Below are 19920 nucleotides of genomic sequence, written 5' to 3'. Positions count from 1 at the left end.
ACCACAGTAGTCTGGTGTCATAGAAATCAAGGGCCACTTTGCGTAACTTATTTGAATTTTCTGGTTCCTTTAAGCATTGTAAGCAAGCTCTGTGTGTGTGTAAGCACACGTGTGCAATGGATGTACCTGACCCTTGGTGAGCCACTAATATTTAAAGTTTGTCTGGCAGTGGGAAAAGACTCCTGGTACCAGAGCAAGCAGCTCTGTAAATTATTAACCACATCATTAAACTGTTATTTGTTAACCTGTGCTAGAAAGAGAAGGCAGGAGGGGGGCAGATGAGAATCTGCTAAGGCGATCAGAAACAGCTTGTTTCTTGCACCAGAAGGTGACTGTGGAAAAAATTCTGAAAGGGAAAAGAAATGTAAATGAGCCAAGGCATGTAATGCCTGTTTGCACATGAAATTCCTTTCCTGATTAGATTAAAAAGGCACTATTTTTACAGGGGGTAAAGGCCTGAGTTTTAATTGCAGAACTTGCAACTAGAGAGGACGGAGGAGGCAAGAAGAAGGAGGGTGAGCATTTTAGCAGGGGCAGGAGCGTAAGGTTTGGCACCTCTGGCGGAGCCAAGCGCAGCCTGCCTGCTGTTGGAGCTGCCACACACGACAGCCGCCTGGAGTCACCTCAAAGTCACCCGCAGGAGCAGACAAATCTGCGTCTCGGCGGCTCCCTCCTCTGCATTGCTTCTCTGCACCTGCTGCACGCAAGGGGCCGGCAGAGGCGGCGGCAGCAGCCGTGGTTGCCATTGCCAGGCGTGGGACTGGGAGGCAGCGAGCAAGCAGAGCATCCCTGCGTGGAGGCACGTACATATTCCTCAGCAGCTCCCCGGGATCCTGCCGGCACGGACACGACGCTGCCGCATCTGACGCGCCTCTCCCACGAGAGCTGCTGGTAGTTTGAAGGCAAGAAAGCAAGCGAGAAACCCAGGAGAACATCAGACAGGCGGCTGGGTTTATAAAAGGCCTTTGGAAAGGAATCCGTTATGGACAGAGAACCTTTTGGGTGAAGGGGCTGGTGTTTGTGCTCCTCGATCGCAGACACAAGGGGAGCCAGCAAGGAGTGTCGTATCCCGGAGGATTCTTTGGTGTCCTTTTCGGTATTGTTCTCCTCTTTCCCCTTGCACACCGCAAAGTGCTGACCTTTTCCTGTGGAATTGGAGTCTCTGCCGCTCCACCCCCGTTCCAGCTGGAAGAGGTCTTTCTCCCCCTCTGTCTGTGCAAGCACTTCTGTTTGAATGGAAGATATATCTCTTTGCTGAAACTCCTTTGTTGTGACATTGCATAATAGACAGTTGTCTTGCTGCAGGAAATAAAAGGAACGAAAGGAAATAGAGAGACGGAAGGAAATTGTTCCCCAAAGCAAAATTGAAGGAGGGAAGAGAACATTAAAATCACTTCAAGCCCTACCCAAGATCTAGAAGATCACAAATCTCCTACCTCCAGAGGATAATACACTGTTATAAGAACTCCTCAGCAGTCAGTAATGATGAGCAGTCGTGGTGTTTCATCTGGATGCAGCTGGTAAAGGAGAGCTTTGGAGGGGCGTGGGGGCTCTGGCCTGTATGATGCCTGAAGACAGAAATGCTGGAGTCCGCAGCCCAGGTGCTTTAGCAGCAGCTCCTTTCATTCCTAAAACTACTTACAGGAGAATTAAGCGGTGTTTTAGTTTCCGTAAAGGTAGGTCTGTTCTGTTGCTGTGTTCTGCTTTGCTAGTGAAGCCATGGTTTCTGAGAAGTCCAGGGGGCTGTGTGTGCAGGGGCAGAGGAGAGTATAAAAAAAAAAAAAAGGCATGAAACAATGCAGATGCTGACATTCCACAAATTATTTATTTACCTCTTTGTTCATTTGTTTATAGTTGGCCAGCTGTTTCTGTCTCTTCTACATAATAGCCCATGAATAGGTTGCCTGAATGAGGTGGCTTGAGACAAGATTACTGCAGAGCCTCCGAGAAAAAAATCAGTGAGGGGAGTTGGGGAATAGAAGCTGTGATGCTCTGAGTTGCCTATTTGGCTGGCACAACATTAGGGAAGAGTTTGGACTTGCATTTTTTCTGTGTCAGAGGAGGGAGGAGAAGAGAGGGAGCAAAGCAACATGATAAATGTGCATCTGTGCAGAAGACTAAGTCCTTGGATTCAGAGATTCCTGTAGATTGAAGTGCAGCCCAACGACGCACTGTCCTGCTGCAATCACTGCATTGCCACTTCATCCTGCTGCCCTGCAGCCTGTGTTTGCCTTTCCACCTGCTGCAGAGACGTGTTAAAAGCCAATTTTGTTCTGCGTTGCACATACTCCTGTGGAAGCAGAGCATGGCAGTGCTGAGGGGAGGGGGGCATAGCAAACTGGCTTTCAAAATATGTCAGCTGGAAGGGAAACACATGTCTGAAAAAGAGATGAGACAAATGATAATAAGGTGCCATGGTGCTTGGGGCGAGGCGGGAAGAAACTACCTACCTCTGTGATGAGGATGAAAACTTTGTGTGGGGCAAGAGGATGGTGCTGCCTTTAAAGCTATGCTGGACAGGGAAACCCAATGAAAAGGCTAAATTTGTCACATTGTTCTGGAATGTGAGAAACGATCTTACACAGGGTTTATGTGAATAGAATCATCCTCATCTCCTACTCCTCCCTAAACTGTTCCTCCATGCTGGTATTTGTCCTTTTGCGAGACCATGCAGCTCTCTGCTCACAAGACTCAGGGATCTGGTGTCGTCATTGCTTTTGAGGGCTGTGTGTGCAGGCAGAGGCAGTGCCCTGGTACGAGAGATGACAACGGTGAGATGCTCCCTGCTGAACCACAGCACTGAAAATTGTGCGCACCTGCAGCCCCTCATCCCCAAGGCTAGTGTTTCCCTGGGTTGTGGAGCTCAGTCCTTCTGGAGCCTGGCCAGGAAGATGGGGCTGTGTCTGTATGAAGTGTGTAAGTGCAATTCAAGGTGTCGATGTGAATTAGAAATGTCTGTGCCCCGTTTATACGCTTAACTATTTGAGAAATGTTGGGAAGTTGAATAAAGGATTAACTGATAATTTTGCTGACAGCTGCCTTTGTGCCTGGAGTGCAGCCTTAGTCTCTCCAAGAAGAGTTTCAGCTGTTAATTCTTGTCCTGTATATTCTCAGACAGAAAGGCTTCATGTCTAAAACCCCAAGTGAAGCTGCAGCACTTGCGGCAAAAGACTGAATAATCAATGCCATGCTACTAATTTGCTTTCCTCTGCATATTGTTTGTTTTAGTTACCTTCTTATACATGTCAAGAACGTGGTCACGAGGCCCCTAGATCAGAGCTACAAAATGCTGCATGTGCATGTTTAACTAGGTCCCTGTCCCACTTAAGTCAACAGAAAGATGGACATTAACCACACGTTTAGTCAAGCCTTTACTATGGTTGCACAGGCAAATTAGGCTAACTACTTCCTAATTGGCGTACTTCTCTGTATGTAAAAACTCTGGCATAAAACTTCATTTGCAGAATGTGTGACTAAGTATGAAAAAACACAAAACTAGCCTTCTGCAAGCCTATCTTGGACTTGTGTAAAGCAGATCAATTAGTTCTAAGCTGTGCAGCACAATACAGAAAAGAAAATTAGCAGGGTAAACCATGAAATGGATGAACTGTACAACATTGTATTTTTAGGCAGAGATACATCATCATCTTCACCAGTTACACAAGGTGCAGGACCCTTCCTGGAAATCCAGATCAAAGCTGCATTGTGATAGGCACTGAAAAATGAAATGTCAGACCTGGTTTGAAGTCATGTCATAGGAGAATTCAGGGCTCAGAGGACAGCATTTGAACAGAGACGGAGCCAAGAGTTTTGAAAATTCAATTTAGAGGAGGTGTGCTGTGTTTAAGTGCCACCACGGGAAACTCCTCAGAGTATGTGCAAGTTAAGTGGAGAAGGCAGTAACTGAGAGTAACTTTGCTGGGGTGAGAATATGCAGTAGCATGGTGTGGGTGAGCAGAGTTTCGGAGCAAGAGGTGGTATGGGCATTGGCCAGGGGAATGGTGCAGGCTCTGATGTGATTGACTGTGCTGAGTTCTCAGTGATGATTTTAAAATTGCCTCCATTCCCTTTCAGCCTGTAGCTAGGTCTGCTTTTATTTCCTAGGATTTTATTTTCTAAGCAGTAACCTCTGGTTTGCAGCTGTGCTAAACTCCAGGGCAGGCATTAATCTTACCGTATTAATCTTACTGTATCTACTGCTGGCATGGCACTGACTCTGGGGTAGGAGAAGGCTTGACAGAAAGAAAATGAGTCAGGCACGAACATAATTATGCCACTGCTATTTTTGGTGAGTTTTTTTCCTCTCCTGTACACTGTAAAAATCTATAGAGAAGAAGAAAACACTCCCTGCCTTTGATCCACTCAAAATAAGAGGGAGTGCTAGGGAACACCGGAGCAGAAAGCCGATAAGAAATAATAATTTAGAACTCCATATTAAGTGCTATGTGGCCGTGACAGCCACTTCTTTGTGTTATTCTAGGACCTTTGTTCCCAGCCCTGCTCTTGAAAGCTGTTCACCTGATCTGTTATTTTCACTGTCAATGAATTACTCATTTAGAATTGAGGGCTGCTTAAAATTCTGATCCTAAGCTGAGATCAATTCTTTTGACCTTAACTCACCCTTTATGACTAGTATAGCCCATAAATTCAGAATTTGTTATGGAAGCACAGAGATCCTCTCTGCTGCATGTTGAGAGAACACATGTACACGTGTGGGTCTTTTTAAAAGCATCAGCCCTCTGTGCTTTCTGCTGTCTGGAAATATCATTTGAATTGCTGAGGGGTGGCTTGGGAAAGACAGAAATACTCTACATGTGCTGTGGCAGAGCTGGAGCGGCAGGTGGGCTTTTTCAAGCTGTTCCTCGTGGAGCAAGGAGTCAGAACTGCCATCTGCATCTTTCTCTTCTTTCTTACTGAATCAGAAGCTTGGACTCAGTAGACTTCAGATGTGGCCCCTGCCTGCGTTCAGTAGCTAAGGAAATAGTTGACTAATAGCATTGTTAGATTTTAAAAACATCAGCATTGAATATGTACCACAGTGCTTTCATAACTCCTGAGTAGACATACACAGGATTTGGATATAGCACTGTAGTGTCTTTCATAAGCTTTGTGGGTACCTGTTAAGCTTGGAAAGACAGTTTCTCAAAATGTTTACAAAACTTCTGCCACGGGAATGTTCTAGTTAATGAATAACAGCTCAGCATGCCCTTTACTATCATGTGATTTTCCTTTTTGATGTTATGCATGATCTTGGCTTAATTGGATATAACTTTAAAGACCTACAAAAGTCTCTCGGAAAAAGCAGTTTTACTGATTAAATCTAATGACTGGTCAGAACTGGAATCCTGTACATTTCCCTGCCTTTCTCTTGCTGTGGGGAAGCCAAGCTGCTGTCATTCTGAATCTCAAGGTTTCTTGTTGGTTTTGTTTGTCTGCCTTCCCTCTGGCACCCTACCCCAAGGATAAACCAAAGTGCAGGTCAGCATCTGTGCATGTCTGGGTTTTGGAGACGTTGAGGTTTAGGAGGGGAACGTGGGTTTGGATTACATGAGTCATGAGGGCTCGCTTTGATTCCCTTCTCCACAGAGGTGTTCTTGTTTAGTTACTGCAGTGGAAATTTACTTTTAAAAAACAGCATGTGAAATTATCTCTCTGGTTTTGGTCACACTATAGTCTCCATAACTTGGGCTGTCTTTTCCTCGCTCTTCTGTAAAAGAGATGCTGGTAGTTACTAGGTATAGCCGATAGTGTTCATCATGGTCTGCCTCTGCAAACCACTAAGGTAACTGTGTTTGCAGCTGCAATTCTTTTACGGTATTGCCTTTGCATCATAATAGTTGGCATCTTAGCCTTCATAACCTATTAATCTGCAGTGTCTCTGTGATAGTTATTTGCAGCAGAAGAGGGGTTAAAAGTGTTGGAAAGGGATGGTGGAAGAAGGTGCACCTTGCAGGGCAATGGTGATGGCTTTGATTCCAAAACAGTGAAAAAACTCAACAGACGCCAGGAAGATAATGAACAAGGTAAAAGTCACAACAACGTGATGTGGAAGCAGAGCTGTCATGTTTCTGCCACTTCTGCCCCTGGCAAGAGAATACTTTTTCCACAAGGCATCAGCATGTCTGCAACATCAAGGCAATGTTTATGCAGACTTATCATGACTGATTCCTTCCATGGCCAAGTGCTGTCTTCTGCAGTGTTCTCCATTTGTTAGGTGAGGGAAATGCATTAGATGAGGTATCAGTCATGTGTTCAGTTATTTTTAAGATTTTCTTCATTCAGTACCTGTGATTTGCTGCTACAATACAAACCAAGCTTTAATATCCATTTAATAGTCACCTTTTATATGTGAATTGCTTGTTGCTTTCTATTTGTCTTCAAAAATACTGTTTGACACTAGTTACAGACACCTTAACAGTTTATGGTTGCCACCTGTTTTCAATACAATTTGTGTTGTGATGCATGAGCAATTTATAATAATATAGGAATGGTTTTTGCTCCCACTGCACAGAAACCCCCTATTCTGATTTTATTTATTATCTAGTCAACATGCTTTGAAAGCTAATTCTAAAACGGGGGGGGAGAAGGAAGGCAGCATCCCTCAAAAATGGGTTAGTAGAAAGTGATGTGTTCTGATTACAGTGTCATTACTAACAGGAGTTTCAAAGCACTCTGGTAGGTTTGAGAACTTACTCTTTCTGCTAAAAATGTTAGGTAGTCTGCAGTATGCACATTATGATTAAAGAATGTTAGCATGGAGAGAAGAAAGCGTAGCCTATAGGAAAAAGCTTATTCATACTAATTGTACTGTTAATGGGCATGAATTGTAGTTGTACATCATATAATTGGAATATCTGTACCTTACACTGATTAATTTTGTTTGAAAAGAGGTAAAAACTCTTGTGTTTAAAACCAAGAGATCTCCTGGGTCTTGAAAGGAAACTCTGACTCTGTATTGGTAGGATAAACTGGAGTCAAGTCCTACACCTCAGAAGGAATAACCTCAGGGGAACAGCTCTGAGGAGGAGGACCTGGGTGTCCTGGAGGACAGTGACCTGGGCTGGCGCCAGCAGCAACCCTTAACTTAGACAAAAACTAGGAACTAATTGATTTAATTCACCTGCCATCCCCATAACCAGTTTGCAGGAGGTTAGGAAGGTATGTAAGAAATAAAACTTAGTTTACCTCCTCTGCTAGCATGAAGAGACTGAGCTTTGTGAACGCCAAATATTCCACATCGGTCAGTATTCTTCTAAGCTTGACTCACTCTGAAATTTCAATAATTCCTTCTTTAATTGCTAATTGTTGTGGTTTGGGCTTTGTACAACATGAAAAAAGTGAGCTGATAAAGAGTGACTGTGGGGTGTTCAGTCCCCTTACCTACTGCTGGTTTTGGCATCCACAAGTATGGGTACCATGGAAATCACAAAATATGCTGCTTTGTATCTCAGAAGGCTTTCTGGATATCTTAGCTGGTCATCAGTTACTCTCGCCAGTCATTTCCTGTGCTACATTAAATATAATTGCACTTAAATACAAATCCCAGACCTTCAGTATGCGCAACTAACATCTTGCTTCGCGCTGGCCATAACATTCTAGAGCATATGCAAAGCAACCCTCCACTTCTATTGTTGAAGGAAAAATGTGCACGTGGAAGGTTACCCTGAAGGATGCTTCAGTTGGATTCCTATCTTAGTTTGTGGTTACTTGTTCGTGTATTTGTAATTTTTGATGTTTTCGGGCCAAAAGCAAAAGCTGACTAGCTCAACTTTGGTCTTTCTTTAGAAAAAGCAAACCAAAACACTTCTCTTCTGCTTGTTGAATATTTTTAAACCAGTAGGAACTGTGTGCTCAGTGAAGGACACAATTTGACTCACTGCTTTTTTCCCCGCACTTTATAGTGGGGAGCCTTCCAAGTACAGGTAGTTATTTGGTCTTTAGTTTCTCATCATGGCTGCCTTAGAACTACTCATTATCTTGCTATACAGAAATGGAATTGCCTTGCTTCAGCTCCAGTTCTGTTCAACAACAGGTGGTCTCAGGAGAGAGCTTCCATCACACATGACATGTCTGAGCGTTATTGTGATGCTGTCTGTGGTGGCTGTCTCCGCAGCTTCAAAGGGAGAGGCAAAATAACTTACGAAGTATAGCTGTGTTGCCAGTGCCAGCAGTATCCTCAGGTCAGGGTTGAAGTTAATTCTGTCAGTAAAATTCCATGTTCTTCTGAGATTAAGTATAAATACTGATTTGCTGCGGTTCGTCTGACATATTTCACCTTTTATGTCAGGATCATTTTCGTACAATAAAATCTATTGCTGCTAAAGCAGACAGTGATAATGCAATTGGTAGTACATTACAGGAGTGGTCGTTATGGGAAAACATAATATTTTTTTAATAAAACAAATCAATAATTTGGTTTGGTAGGAACAACATCCCAAATTATGATTATAAATCTTGTGCTTTCCACATGTAATGTTTATGTGCCATTGAAACTGATACAGGAACTACTTTAATATATATGTAATTAGGCATGAGCCAAAGAAGTTGGAGATGTGTATCACTTTTGAATCAGAAGTTTTGTGATGGAAAAGCCTATTTGCATTATTTCTGTATTTTCTGTGCTTTTGGTATGAAAAATCATTTACTATAGTTTATTTTAAATAACGTTTTTGAGTATTGCTGTAGAATACGTCAGCATCGTATTTCCAAGAGAGTATCAAAGGTGAAATTGAGCATTTTTATCCTTAAGAAAGGAGCAGGTTAATTGTCCGTGTATTTAACTGACCTGTAAATTGTGTGAGCTGTAATAGAAGACATGAGCTCCTCAGATGTTTTTATGAATCTCAACCAAGACACATCGCTCTTTTTCATGCAGGTATTTTTGGCCAGAAGCTGGAAGATACTGTCAGATACGAAAAGCGATATGGGAACCGTCTGGCTCCGATGTTGGTGGAGCAGTGTGTGGACTTCATCCGACAGCGGGGGCTGAAGGAAGAAGGCCTTTTTCGACTGCCTGGGCAGGCTAATCTTGTGAAGGAGCTGCAAGATGCGTTTGACTGTGGAGAGAAGCCTTCTTTTGACAGGTAAAATCCTCCAGCCTGGCCTTCATACCTGAAGGACATGATCTGCTGTACTCGCTGACCCACGGTGCTGCAAACCTGTGGCAGCAACGGATATTAATACCATTATGTGGTTTTGTAGATTTTTCTGTATGTTTCCTATTATCACTCTAAAATGTCTTTTTTTTTTTCTGACTTTGATGTCTGGTTTCAAAGCATATCTGGAGAATTTCCATTTGTGAAAAGCTGGTAAGGGAAAGTGTTGCTAATGGTTTGGCTTAATCAAAAATATCTGGATTACCTTAATCTTAGTATCATTTGAAATGGCTGATGGCTGGCATTTCCTGAGTTCCACAAAGACAGGATTTCTCTTTTCACCAATGCCAATATCTTCTGTTAGCTATAACACTGCCTGGAAGGGAAGTCTGCTTTTCTGTATTTCTTTGGGCCTTTGGTCTTAAAATAAAAGTCACTGTGACCATAGTAACAAACCTACATGGGTTTGAGGCTCCAGGTCCAATTAATATTCCAATATTTATAGGGTTTTGCAAACCTAGCGAGTTTACTGAGCCAAGGAAGAACCCAGTCCTGTTCATTCAGCTGTATATGACTTCAGTCCTCTGTAAGATTAATTTTTTGTGTAAGTTTAGCTGTCCTGTAAGCTCTGATAGAAGTAGTCTGTATATTCAGAGTGTGCAATCAGAGAAACAGAACCAGTGGATTATGAGTGCCACCAAGCCTATTTAAATCTGGTCAGAAATAATATGATGGTAATGAAGTTCCGGTTTAAGAGACTGCTGAACAGTGGTTGCCCCCAGTGTGTGCCCTAAGGTGACACCCATAACACACGTCCAAAATGGAATCGGGATCCTTCACTCCCATTGAGGGTCTTATGTGAATTAGGAAGAAGTGGCAGGTTACATTTATTTTGTTGGACCTTTAACTGATAGCAATGCAAGTTAACAGGAAAGAAAGTATAGCTTCACCTTTTAGTGCAAAAATATGCCATGACACGAACTTGATTGCTGTAAATCATTTACTTTCCTCCTTTTCCTGTTCCTATGAAGTGAGAAATTTTTATACGCATAGAGCTATGTGTATCACGGATGCACAAAAGACAAATATCTGTAATACTCACTTAACTCCAGCAGTTTCCTCAGTCCTGACCCTCACTTGAAGTCAAGAATTCATAATGTTCTGGAAAAGTGAATTGTCTTCTGATGAGATTTATTTGTTTCTTATTGGAAGGCCAGAGAGACAATGATTGACTGGAAAGATTTAAGGACCCCGAGGCCTGTGGGAAGTGACAGCTAGTGAATGTTTGTGGTATACTTGCTGACTGTTAAAATACTGTGCAACTTATTTAAAAACAGAAAATGATGGTAAAGAAGCATCCATTTGGGTATGTTTTCCTTACTTGGGAACATTAAACTAAATATTATTGGTCGTGTCTCTGGCACAGTGTCTACCAAAGAGACATGCAGGTGAATGGCAGAAACCAAAGGTTATTTTTCTGTGTCTGTAAGCCAAATGACTGTGATGGAAATGCTTAATCAGCTGCCCCCAAACTCTGGGAAGATGATGTGCTGAACAGCCACTGATAGGTACAGCTTGAAAGAGGTACACAAGTCCTGTCTGCTCAAAACAAACGAGATCAGGGCTGAGCTGCGTCATTTTGGTGTTTTGCAAGATTATATAGCAACATCTGTAGCATACACTAATGAGCCCCAGGCATAGGCATGCTAGCTGAGCTTTAGCAGATGAAATAGAGAGGAGATTTTACATGCTGCTGCCGTGAAGAAGGCTCATAATCTCCGCTATAGTAATTAGAAACATCAGCAGGAGTTACCTATAAATCTCGGCTACTGCAGTTCTGATTCTGAAGCTGAGAATTTATACAACACTTAGTTCGTATGTCCATGTGTCTGGCTGTGAAGTGTACTTCTTCTGTTTACTTTTTCACATTTGTGTTTGGAGATGTGTGATTTAGCTGTGTCAGTGGTTCACAAGTCAGGCAGACTTAAATTCTCTCCCGATCTCTGCCATTGTTTCTGTTGGGCATGTACTTCCTCCAAAGTTTTGTTTTATCTGTAAACTCAGAAGTGAAGTTCATTTTGCAATGTTTATAGAGTGTCTATATGATTACCTTGTTTTGAGGCAACTTTTCATTGTGCTTAACAGTAGCATAGTCTTCAGGTTTGATGCAACCTGTATGGCAAGTTGAGCTCTTGGGAAGTGGCCACAATATGAAAAGTTGCTGTAGGGAAAAGGAAAAAATATATACAAGGAGTCCATGCTTACTTCATCTCGTAAACTTCAGATCCACTGTGTTTAATGTGTAATTATGTGTCGTTATTATTAGTCAAAATCCCAGTACTGGAAAATCTACCTAGCTTCTGTTTATTAATTTACATTTTGTCCCTTCTCATACATCAATAACCAGATTTTTGCAGTTCAAGCTGAGCTGGTGATTTTGTTGATGGGGCACGAAACACAATGGAATCCAGGTCACGCTGCTGCAGCGGTGCCGGGTCACCAGCTCTAGCTGGACAAAGACTCGCTGCTGTCACTGGTATTGGAACAAGCACAAAGAGCTGATGTTTGAGGAGTCTGCCATTTTTCATACTGCCATTTTTTTAATGCGTGTAAGCACATATGAGTGAAAGAACACAGAATAGGTGAAGATGCTTTGTAATATGTGTGTAGGCTTCTGGATACGTTTGTGTGAGAAATTATCATTAATCATTCTTCTCTTTATGCTTTCTTAGCAAATTCAGTAAAACGTATAACTTTTGAAACATAAAACATGTTTGACAAATGGCAGCTCTCATGAGTTAGCAGCTGGATATTCTGATACCGAAGTCAGTTATAAACATGCAGAGTGAATCCCGGACAAGTTGGAGAGTGGCAAAAATGTCAACGTATTAATTTGATCCTGATCTTCTAGTTGGATAAGATGTTGCTGAGGAATTGCGAGCTATGCGTATGAGAATGGAGCAAGTGTTTGAAATGTCTCAAATTCACTGAATGAGAAAATGCCATATCTGATCTGAAACATCCAACATCCCAGCCCTCATAACATGAAAACTGGAACATCAGCATTACTTGCAGTCTTGGAAAGGGGAGGTACAACTGATAAATGCTGAGCCCTTTTGTGTGAATTAAAAAAAAACATACTGAAAATTGTATGTCACTTGAAAACCAAAAATCAATATATACTTCATTCCCTCTGCACTTATCTGCACATACTGTGAAATCCGCTTTAAGGAGCTAACAGCGCAATTAGGCAATCACTCACGCTTGGTACTATTTGAAATATCCTTGTTATTTCCAGCACAGCTTCACCTCTGTAAAATTGTCCCCTCCGGGGAATCCATTTTGCTTGCCTTAGGGTAGTTGCTTCTCTTTACTTGTGTGGCTTATATTTTAAATTTAAAGTTCCCTCAGTGACTTTACACATCATACATTTGTAATGATACTAAGTGGATTATGACTATTTGTTCGGTAAAATTAGCACAGTGAATGTGGTACCACAGAAGGAAAATAACAAAAAGGTTTGTTTTACCATTTTTATGTAGAAAGGTTACAAAATTGGATTTGTCTTTTTAGATTGCCTCTTTCCATTTAGTGTCCATTGCAGTAATTACCAGATGACATGAGAGTTAAGATTGCTGAGTGAGAAAAAATATCTGACATATCACTGAAACAGATATTAATAGTTATGTGATTGATGTACCTGTGTGGTTTGGATTTTCATAACTGCCATCATTGATGTATACTCCAGTAGTTCAGAAGAGTTTAAAATTATCCAGCTCACCTACCTGCATTTGTGTGCATGCACAAGGGAGAAGGAAAGCACATAAATGGATATTTAGTAAAACAAAACTCCTGTTGCAGTCTCTCATGGGTCTGAATTCCTCTAAAGAAGTACGCAGTACCTTATAGTGCAAAATGTTACCTACTGCTTTAGTCACCATTGCAGTCAGCTGAGAAAAGCATATTTAAGTGGCAGTATGTGACAGCCAGCAAATGTGAAATATTATATACTAGAGCCAAATAACCCAGAATATAGAACTGAGTGTGTTCATTTAATCACTGGGACTGTCAAAGCAAATACGACAATGATGAGGATGGTACTAATGTAATATCCTCAAGGTGAGAAGGACCATATGCACAACCCTCATTCTTCTCTAGAGATAAAGAATGTTTTTAAATGTTGGTGAATGCAAGAAAACAGAGCTGTGCGTGGCTATAGTCTGCACTGGCACTGTGCAGGAATTCGCTGGTTATGAAAATCATTGTTTTATTTCCAAATACAAGCCTGTATGTAATATTTTCTTTGTTTAGAAGCAGATAGTTCCCCAAAAGGAAGCATTTTTCTTCCCTTCCTAGCGGTGGAGTGTAATAATCCCTAAACAAAACATTTGTATGCAAAATTAAGTCTTCACTAGAAAGCTGGTTTTTGCTGAACACAAATGGCCTTAGGCCTGAGAAAATTCCGGTTCATTTCTGTCTGTTCCAGGCTTCCTTCCCTGATCCTTACAATCTGCTCCTCAGTTACACCTCTGGAGCCACTTCCCTGTTATTTCTAATTCCAGCCCTCTTTCTAACCCGCTAGCAGAAATAAACCTACGTATGGCACAACTTAAAACATCTAGTTGAACAATTAAATCCACAGTAAGAGACGCATTTCTAGCATGATGCAAGGGTCATTGAATCAGTTTAATTGGTGTCCTGCTGTAGGAGAGCGTGGTTTTAGCTACTGGCGGTGAATGAACATTTGTAGAAGCTTCGCGTGAATTTCAGTTTCAGAAATTGAGTTGGTGTGTCAGCTGTGTTTGTTATTTGTGTGTTTTGATTTTTTTGGTTGGTTCGTTGGGTTTTTTGTTGTTTTGGTTTTAAGCAGCCATGTATTTCACGTGCCAGTGACAAATGGCTTCTTAGATGGCCATGATAACCTTAAGAAAGGATGACATTTAATTATTATGTAGAAGGTCTGAGAGCATGTTTTTAAAGCATCCTTACACAGGACTTGCAGGATTTGAGGCTTCCTCTTCCAGTAAACAAGAACAGGTAGTTTATTTGTGGTGGTTTTCATGTTTTATATGTACTTGCAATCCCTGCAAAACTTCTGCAGAAACTTAACAGCCTTTCTGTACAACCTATCAAATGATAAAATAGTTTAGCAACATATTCATTGGAGCTGGTTGATTTGTTTCCTGATGGGAACCCGTCTCTCTCTTAGGCCTATGCCCACTTTACCTGAAAGCACATGGGTCTCTTTTTAATGACCTATATTGCTTAAGTAATTTTTATCGTCTTTCTGTAGAGTTTGTCTTTTCATTTGTCTGTCCTGAATTGCTGTCTTCATTGCTGCTTTGAATGTACCAATCTCTAACCTGAATTAATTGTCTGCTGTTACAATCACTGAAGTGGATGTCTGACTTGGAAACAGAATCTGTCAATCTTCAGCATTCCTTGTGGTGCTTCCCCCATGAATGGGTTCTTAGAAGGCACCATGGATTCTAAAAACTATGAGCATAAGGATAAAGGAGCAGAATATGTGTTTGGGTATTTCCTCTGTCTAAACAGAAAAATGAAATTTGAGATCGGTATTAACTCAAAGTAGAGCCAGGTTCTTACAGCAGCAGAGGGGGGAAGACAGACAGCTCAGGGCTTAAATTGGTAAAGGCTTTCATACATATTTCACATGTGGGCAAAATATCAGCTGGTACTCAGATTACGCACAGTACTGCTTGTACTAGATATACGATATATAGGAACATTATGTAGAGAGTAATGATTTGAAGATACCTGCACAGGGCAACAAAAATCACATAGGACATAGAACCAGTTATTTTATGCATTTGACATGACCTTTGAATTTCTGGACCAAAGCCTCACTTCCAAAATCAGTCGAACCAGTCTTGATTCACTGTAGTGTTAGTGAACGCAAGCTTCACCCTCCCAGCCTCTGTGTGCTGGCTTCCCAGCAGTATGAATACTTTGATTCTCTCTATACCTAGTTAGCACATTTGGAATATTCCCTCGATGGTGGTCGCTCAGTGTTTCACCACTGGCTTCTCTCTGGCTCTAGCATCTCACTTCAGCTCTCTGCAGGCTGGCAGCAAAGGTAGGTGCTGGACGGCCAGTTCAGAACTCATTCTCCTGTGTCAGGAAAACATCTTTACAGGTCTTAGTGAACTGCTCTGGAAGAGGACACAGTCACCAAATGTTGTGGTGGGTACAGGATAAATTGGTGAGGGAGGCTCTGTGTTTCTAGGATTGAGTTGAGGGAGCTGTAATTCTAGTAATTCTGCAAGGTACTGATACAAAAACTGTTTGAACTGCATTGTTCTCTTTATTACCAGAACTCCTAAATTGAATTATAGCCGCACAGCTTGTTGTTCCCTACTGTTTGTTCTTTATGCGAATTGTTTATGTGTCATCGTGGTCTAGAGCTATTTTTGGCACAGCATTAATCTTTTTGTAATGTGACCTTGCCCTGTTGTATTTCCTCTCTGAGAACTGATGAGGAGCTGGTTGGCTTTGTGCTCTGAAGCTTTGACTCTCTGAACACACCGTCTGCTTGTCCAAGTGTGAGGGTTATGGTGAGGGTTATGTGTGGATTTCTGGTGACCTGCCAGACTTGCTGGGCATAGTTTTTTTTATGGTAGAGAGGGTGAAAAACTCCAGGCGGTGTAATCGGTCTGACAGCCACTTCCACAGTGGCTGTGGGATCACAAAGGAAAGTGCTGTCAAAACAGCAGTGCTGTGAGGGATATTAATGACAAGGCTCAGATGAATGGGGCTTCGAATACTTGTAGTCTGATGACTGAAGAGAGGCTGTGGTGCATTTGCATTTGTAATGCCTTTGTGTGGGGGATGCTCCTTTGGAAGCCAAAAGCAGTATTAATGTTTAAGTGAGGTAAGTAGTCTTTCTCAGACTTTCCAGCACAACATACCGGAATAGACTGTTTCTCAGCTTGTTGATGCTTCGTGTTGTGTTCAATTTTCTGTTTCGTGCTTTGTCATTCCTATTTCAAGCTTGTAATTATTCCTTGTGCATTTGGAGAAAGTCCGCCTCAATTAATGAGGGCTGTTCCAATTTAGATAAGAGGATTTTCTCCTGAAATTGGAATACTCTTTTTTTAATGCCTGTTAATGAATACTTTTAATCATGTTAATTATGAATGTGTAATCATGCAACACTTTGATATTACACTGTCAGACAGCAAAAGAAATAATCAAGATAGGTCTAATCATGAAGTTTCTGTAGTTGTAATGGTCGTAGAATATAAGGCCAGGTTTGAACAGCAAAATAATTGTTTATTTATTTTCTTAAACTGCTAAGTGTTAGCTGGAAACGGTCCAGGAAAAGATCCTCTATGGGCCCTGAAAAGATGTGTGTATTACAAATAACACAGATGCCCTCAGGGCAGATATATAAATGCTCCTCGTTGACTTAAAATGTGCGTACAGCACTACAGACCATAAAGGGAAATAAATGTTCCTGATCCTCAAGAGCACTTGCAGTTCAGCACGCCTTTGAAATGCACAGCTCTCCCCTCTGCCTGAAATGGGCTTAATGGTGTCTGTGGATTGAAACTCCTGAAATTCAGATGAGTTAAAACTGGAATCCACCATTGTTAAGTTTCCCTCTGTAATTTAAAACAAAAGGTGGAAATAAAAATAGGAGACTGCAGAATCTAAACAGGTGTCGGATTACATGAAACTATTCTAGTTAGATTATTATAAAAATGTTGTTGTATTTTTATACCCATATTGACACTGAAAGAAGTTTCTACCCTTTGTCTAACAGCTAATAATAGAATAAAAAATTCCAATTGTTCTAAAGAGCTTTGCGCGCAGTATTTGTATGTATGTATGCATGTTTATGCTGCCAAATCACCATGTGTGGTGATTTCTATATAGATAAAGTCCCAAGCAGTGTTCCAGTACAGCTGAGGGAAAAAAAAAAAAAGCATCAACCCAAAATTTCCAAAATCTTTTGCAATCACACCATCTTGTGGCAGTCTGCAGTATTTGGCCAGCAGAAAGAAAAAGGAAATTTTTAAAAGTATAAATCTTAGGAATTGCAAATGTGTCCCTGTGTACTAATGGGGAGCTCGGTTTCTAACCCCAGCTCAGAAAGCACCTTTCTGTAGACCCGTGTGCAGCACGTACTTCAGGGAGTTAGTCTGAGAATACAAGACTTCTTATTGTTTCCTTGTTCCTCAGCATCCTGCTTTCCTATTTCTCTTTGAGTTCCTCTTTGGCAGAGCCACAGTTTTAGCACACAAGCCTGCACAGTGCTACTCCTGTCAGTACTTCACATGGAAAGGCTAAAGCTTACAAGTTTGCAACAGTTTTCAGGGCTTTTTTGTCTTCTTCAGCCTTTTTATCCTCCATCTGCTGTGCCCTCACGGAGCAAGTATTCCACCTCACACCAGGTGACCAGTGTGAAATTATTCTTATGTACTGCAGAAAGCATGATCCTGGCATTAGAAGGAAAGGGAGGTGATATTGCTTAATCCCTTCACTGGGAGACCTGTGCACAAGCTTTTAATTGTTCTTCAGTGATTCCTCTCATTCAGCATGTCTGAATCTTGTATTTTGGAAAGGCATCTCTAGTTTTATGCCAGTAGTCTCTGGAATGATGTGGTTCAGTTCTTCAGCAGTGCCTGGGGAGTTTCTGTGTTTAAATAATAATAAGTAATTCACACATTTGAATTTTGGCTGGGAATTATTTATGATGAAAATAGAAATGTTTTCTGGGAATTTATTTTGACAAGCGTGGTGGTGGTTAACCTTTCAATATTATATAAAAAATGCTTTATAATTTCTGTTGTTTTGACTTAGATTGCACATACCAGATCGCATTAAGCTAAGATTGTTCCCATCATACTTGTTAAGATTTAACTTAGTAAAAGCCATTATTGTTTTAAAAGATCATTCCGAAATAATGATTAACATACCCCTAGCAAAGCTGAAATGCATCAAATACCAGTGGTTCCCTTTGAGAGACTGTGCATTTAAAAACGGTTTTAAGTGTGAAGACTTAAAAAGAAGATACACAGTAATGAACATTGTAGGGATTCTGTGCATTTTCTGTTTCCTGTGAATGAAATCAGCATAATTTAGTATCTGAGTTTTGGATTTTTCAGAAGTCAGAGGGACAGACATCAGCTTGCAGTGCAACTCTGTCAGAACCAGGGAAAGCATGCAAAACATTCCAGTAAGGGAGGATTTGAAGAAATGTCTGATTAGCTAAACCCAGAGATGGTCTCAGAAGTTAACACGAGACAGATTGCTTCTTGCTAGCTTCCAGTTCTTATCTATTTCTATTCCTTTCTTTTCACAGAAGTACTCCTCAGTTACCGCAGTGTAACTTCACAAACCTCAGAAACATTTAAGCAAGTTTTATTGCATACTTGGAACTTGTGATTTTGTTCTTTCTCCCCGTCTTCTTACATACCCGATAAACAACCTAGGCTTCTACTAGCTGTATAAAAAAAAGAATCTTAAGTTTCTGCAAATGTAATTATGCAAAAGCATATGTCATATGAGGTCCTTGACTGTCAGCCCTGTGATGCTGCCTGTTGTGCTAGCACTCAGACATTTTCTGAGTTGGGTGACTTGCAATGCCTCGGCTTACTTCGTACAGGACAGATCTAAATCTCATTTCTCATGGATTTACGGTTCTGCATGTAAAGTACCTCCAGGTTTTTGGTGTAATGCTCCAACTAATGGGCACAGTAGTAAATTTGTGCGAGTCTGCAGGAAAAAGATGCATGCCAGGGAAAACTAATCCAGTTGGGGAAGTTTCAACTAAATGTGTGGCATATATGGTCTCTGTTAAGACCCGCTTACCTAATACTGATACCAGAGGAGATAGTGATACAGTGGAATTGAGACATGCTGGGATGTTTTGGCAGCTGAGACCATCTGGTAGGAGAATAATCCCACTATATAATTATGATTACTGGTTTCTGAGTTAGGTGAAAATGAAAAGCATCAGTTAAGATGGATGTTGTGTGCCTGATGTGAGATGCCTGTCAGTCAGAGCCAGGATCTTCTCAATACCTGCGCGTGCAAATAGGGGCTCTCTGTGTATTTATTTATAGTAATAAATCAGCGGAGTTGACAGACCATTGCTTGCAGGTATCCCAAGCTCTTTATCAGAAAAACAAAACAACACATACTAGATATGATTAAATTAATTGAATGTATATACTGCTGAGGAGTAAAATCTGGGGTGACAATGAAAAAGTGGCAGTTTTTAGCCTGTCGCACGGTATTATCCTGATTCACGGTAATGACTTTTTGTTTTCCAACCCAACAGCAATACAGATGTGCACACGGTGGCATCACTGCTTAAGCTGTACCTAAGGGAGCTCCCAGAACCAGTCATACCGTATGCAAAATACGACGATTTTCTTTCCTGTGCCAAAATGCTCAGCAAGGAGGAAGAAACGGTGAGTTGGCAACTTGAGTAAGACAAAATAAAAGGCTGTTCTGATTTTGAGGAGGAGAGAAGCTGGTAATTAACTATGCTAATTTAAGATGTGCATCTACTAATTGAGGCTGGTTTTACATGAAAATTTTTTCTGCCTAGGTCATTTGGAAGCCTAAATAAAGGCATAGCTGCATTTATTGCATATCACTGAATCTAGTTCAAATAAACATTATTGTAGTCAATAGCTTCCATTTTGCATGGAAGAGGCTTGCGTTTTCATGGATTATCATTCTGCACTGTAAAAGGAAAGGTCTTATTAGTGCTGCCCAGCTCTTGCCGTTGTATTCAGGGATCATTTTCTTCTAAGTGTCATAGCATGCCAGCTTTTTCTGTTTGAAGGCC

At 41.2% G+C, this 19920-nt stretch overlaps 1 protein-coding gene across 2 annotated transcripts in view; it reads left to right on the top strand.

Annotated features, from left to right (window-relative positions):
* ARHGAP24 (Rho GTPase activating protein 24) overlaps nucleotides 1-19920 on the top strand; it is a gene marked incomplete at both ends in the record, with an annotated part of 199119 nt that overhangs the window by 170107 nt on the left and 9092 nt on the right. Inside the window, 3 exons of one of the 2 annotated variants that reach the window (XM_080343938.1) lie at nucleotides 1491-1676; nucleotides 8876-9083; nucleotides 19405-19537. In XM_080343938.1, coding sequence (XP_080200064.1) covers nucleotides 1562-1676; nucleotides 8876-9083; nucleotides 19405-19537 — 456 coding nt within the window. Of the gene's footprint in view, nucleotides 1-1490; nucleotides 1677-8875; nucleotides 9084-19404; nucleotides 19538-19920 lie in introns of those variants that run through there. The other variant, XM_080343937.1, reaches the window with a different exon arrangement.

This window comes from Nesoenas mayeri, assembly GCF_963082525.1.
Source record: "Nesoenas mayeri genome assembly, chromosome: 4".
NCBI lineage: Eukaryota > Metazoa > Chordata > Aves > Columbiformes > Columbidae > Nesoenas > Nesoenas mayeri.
The sequence above is the reverse complement of the archived record's forward strand: the minus strand, read 5'-3'. Positions and strand labels throughout refer to the sequence as shown.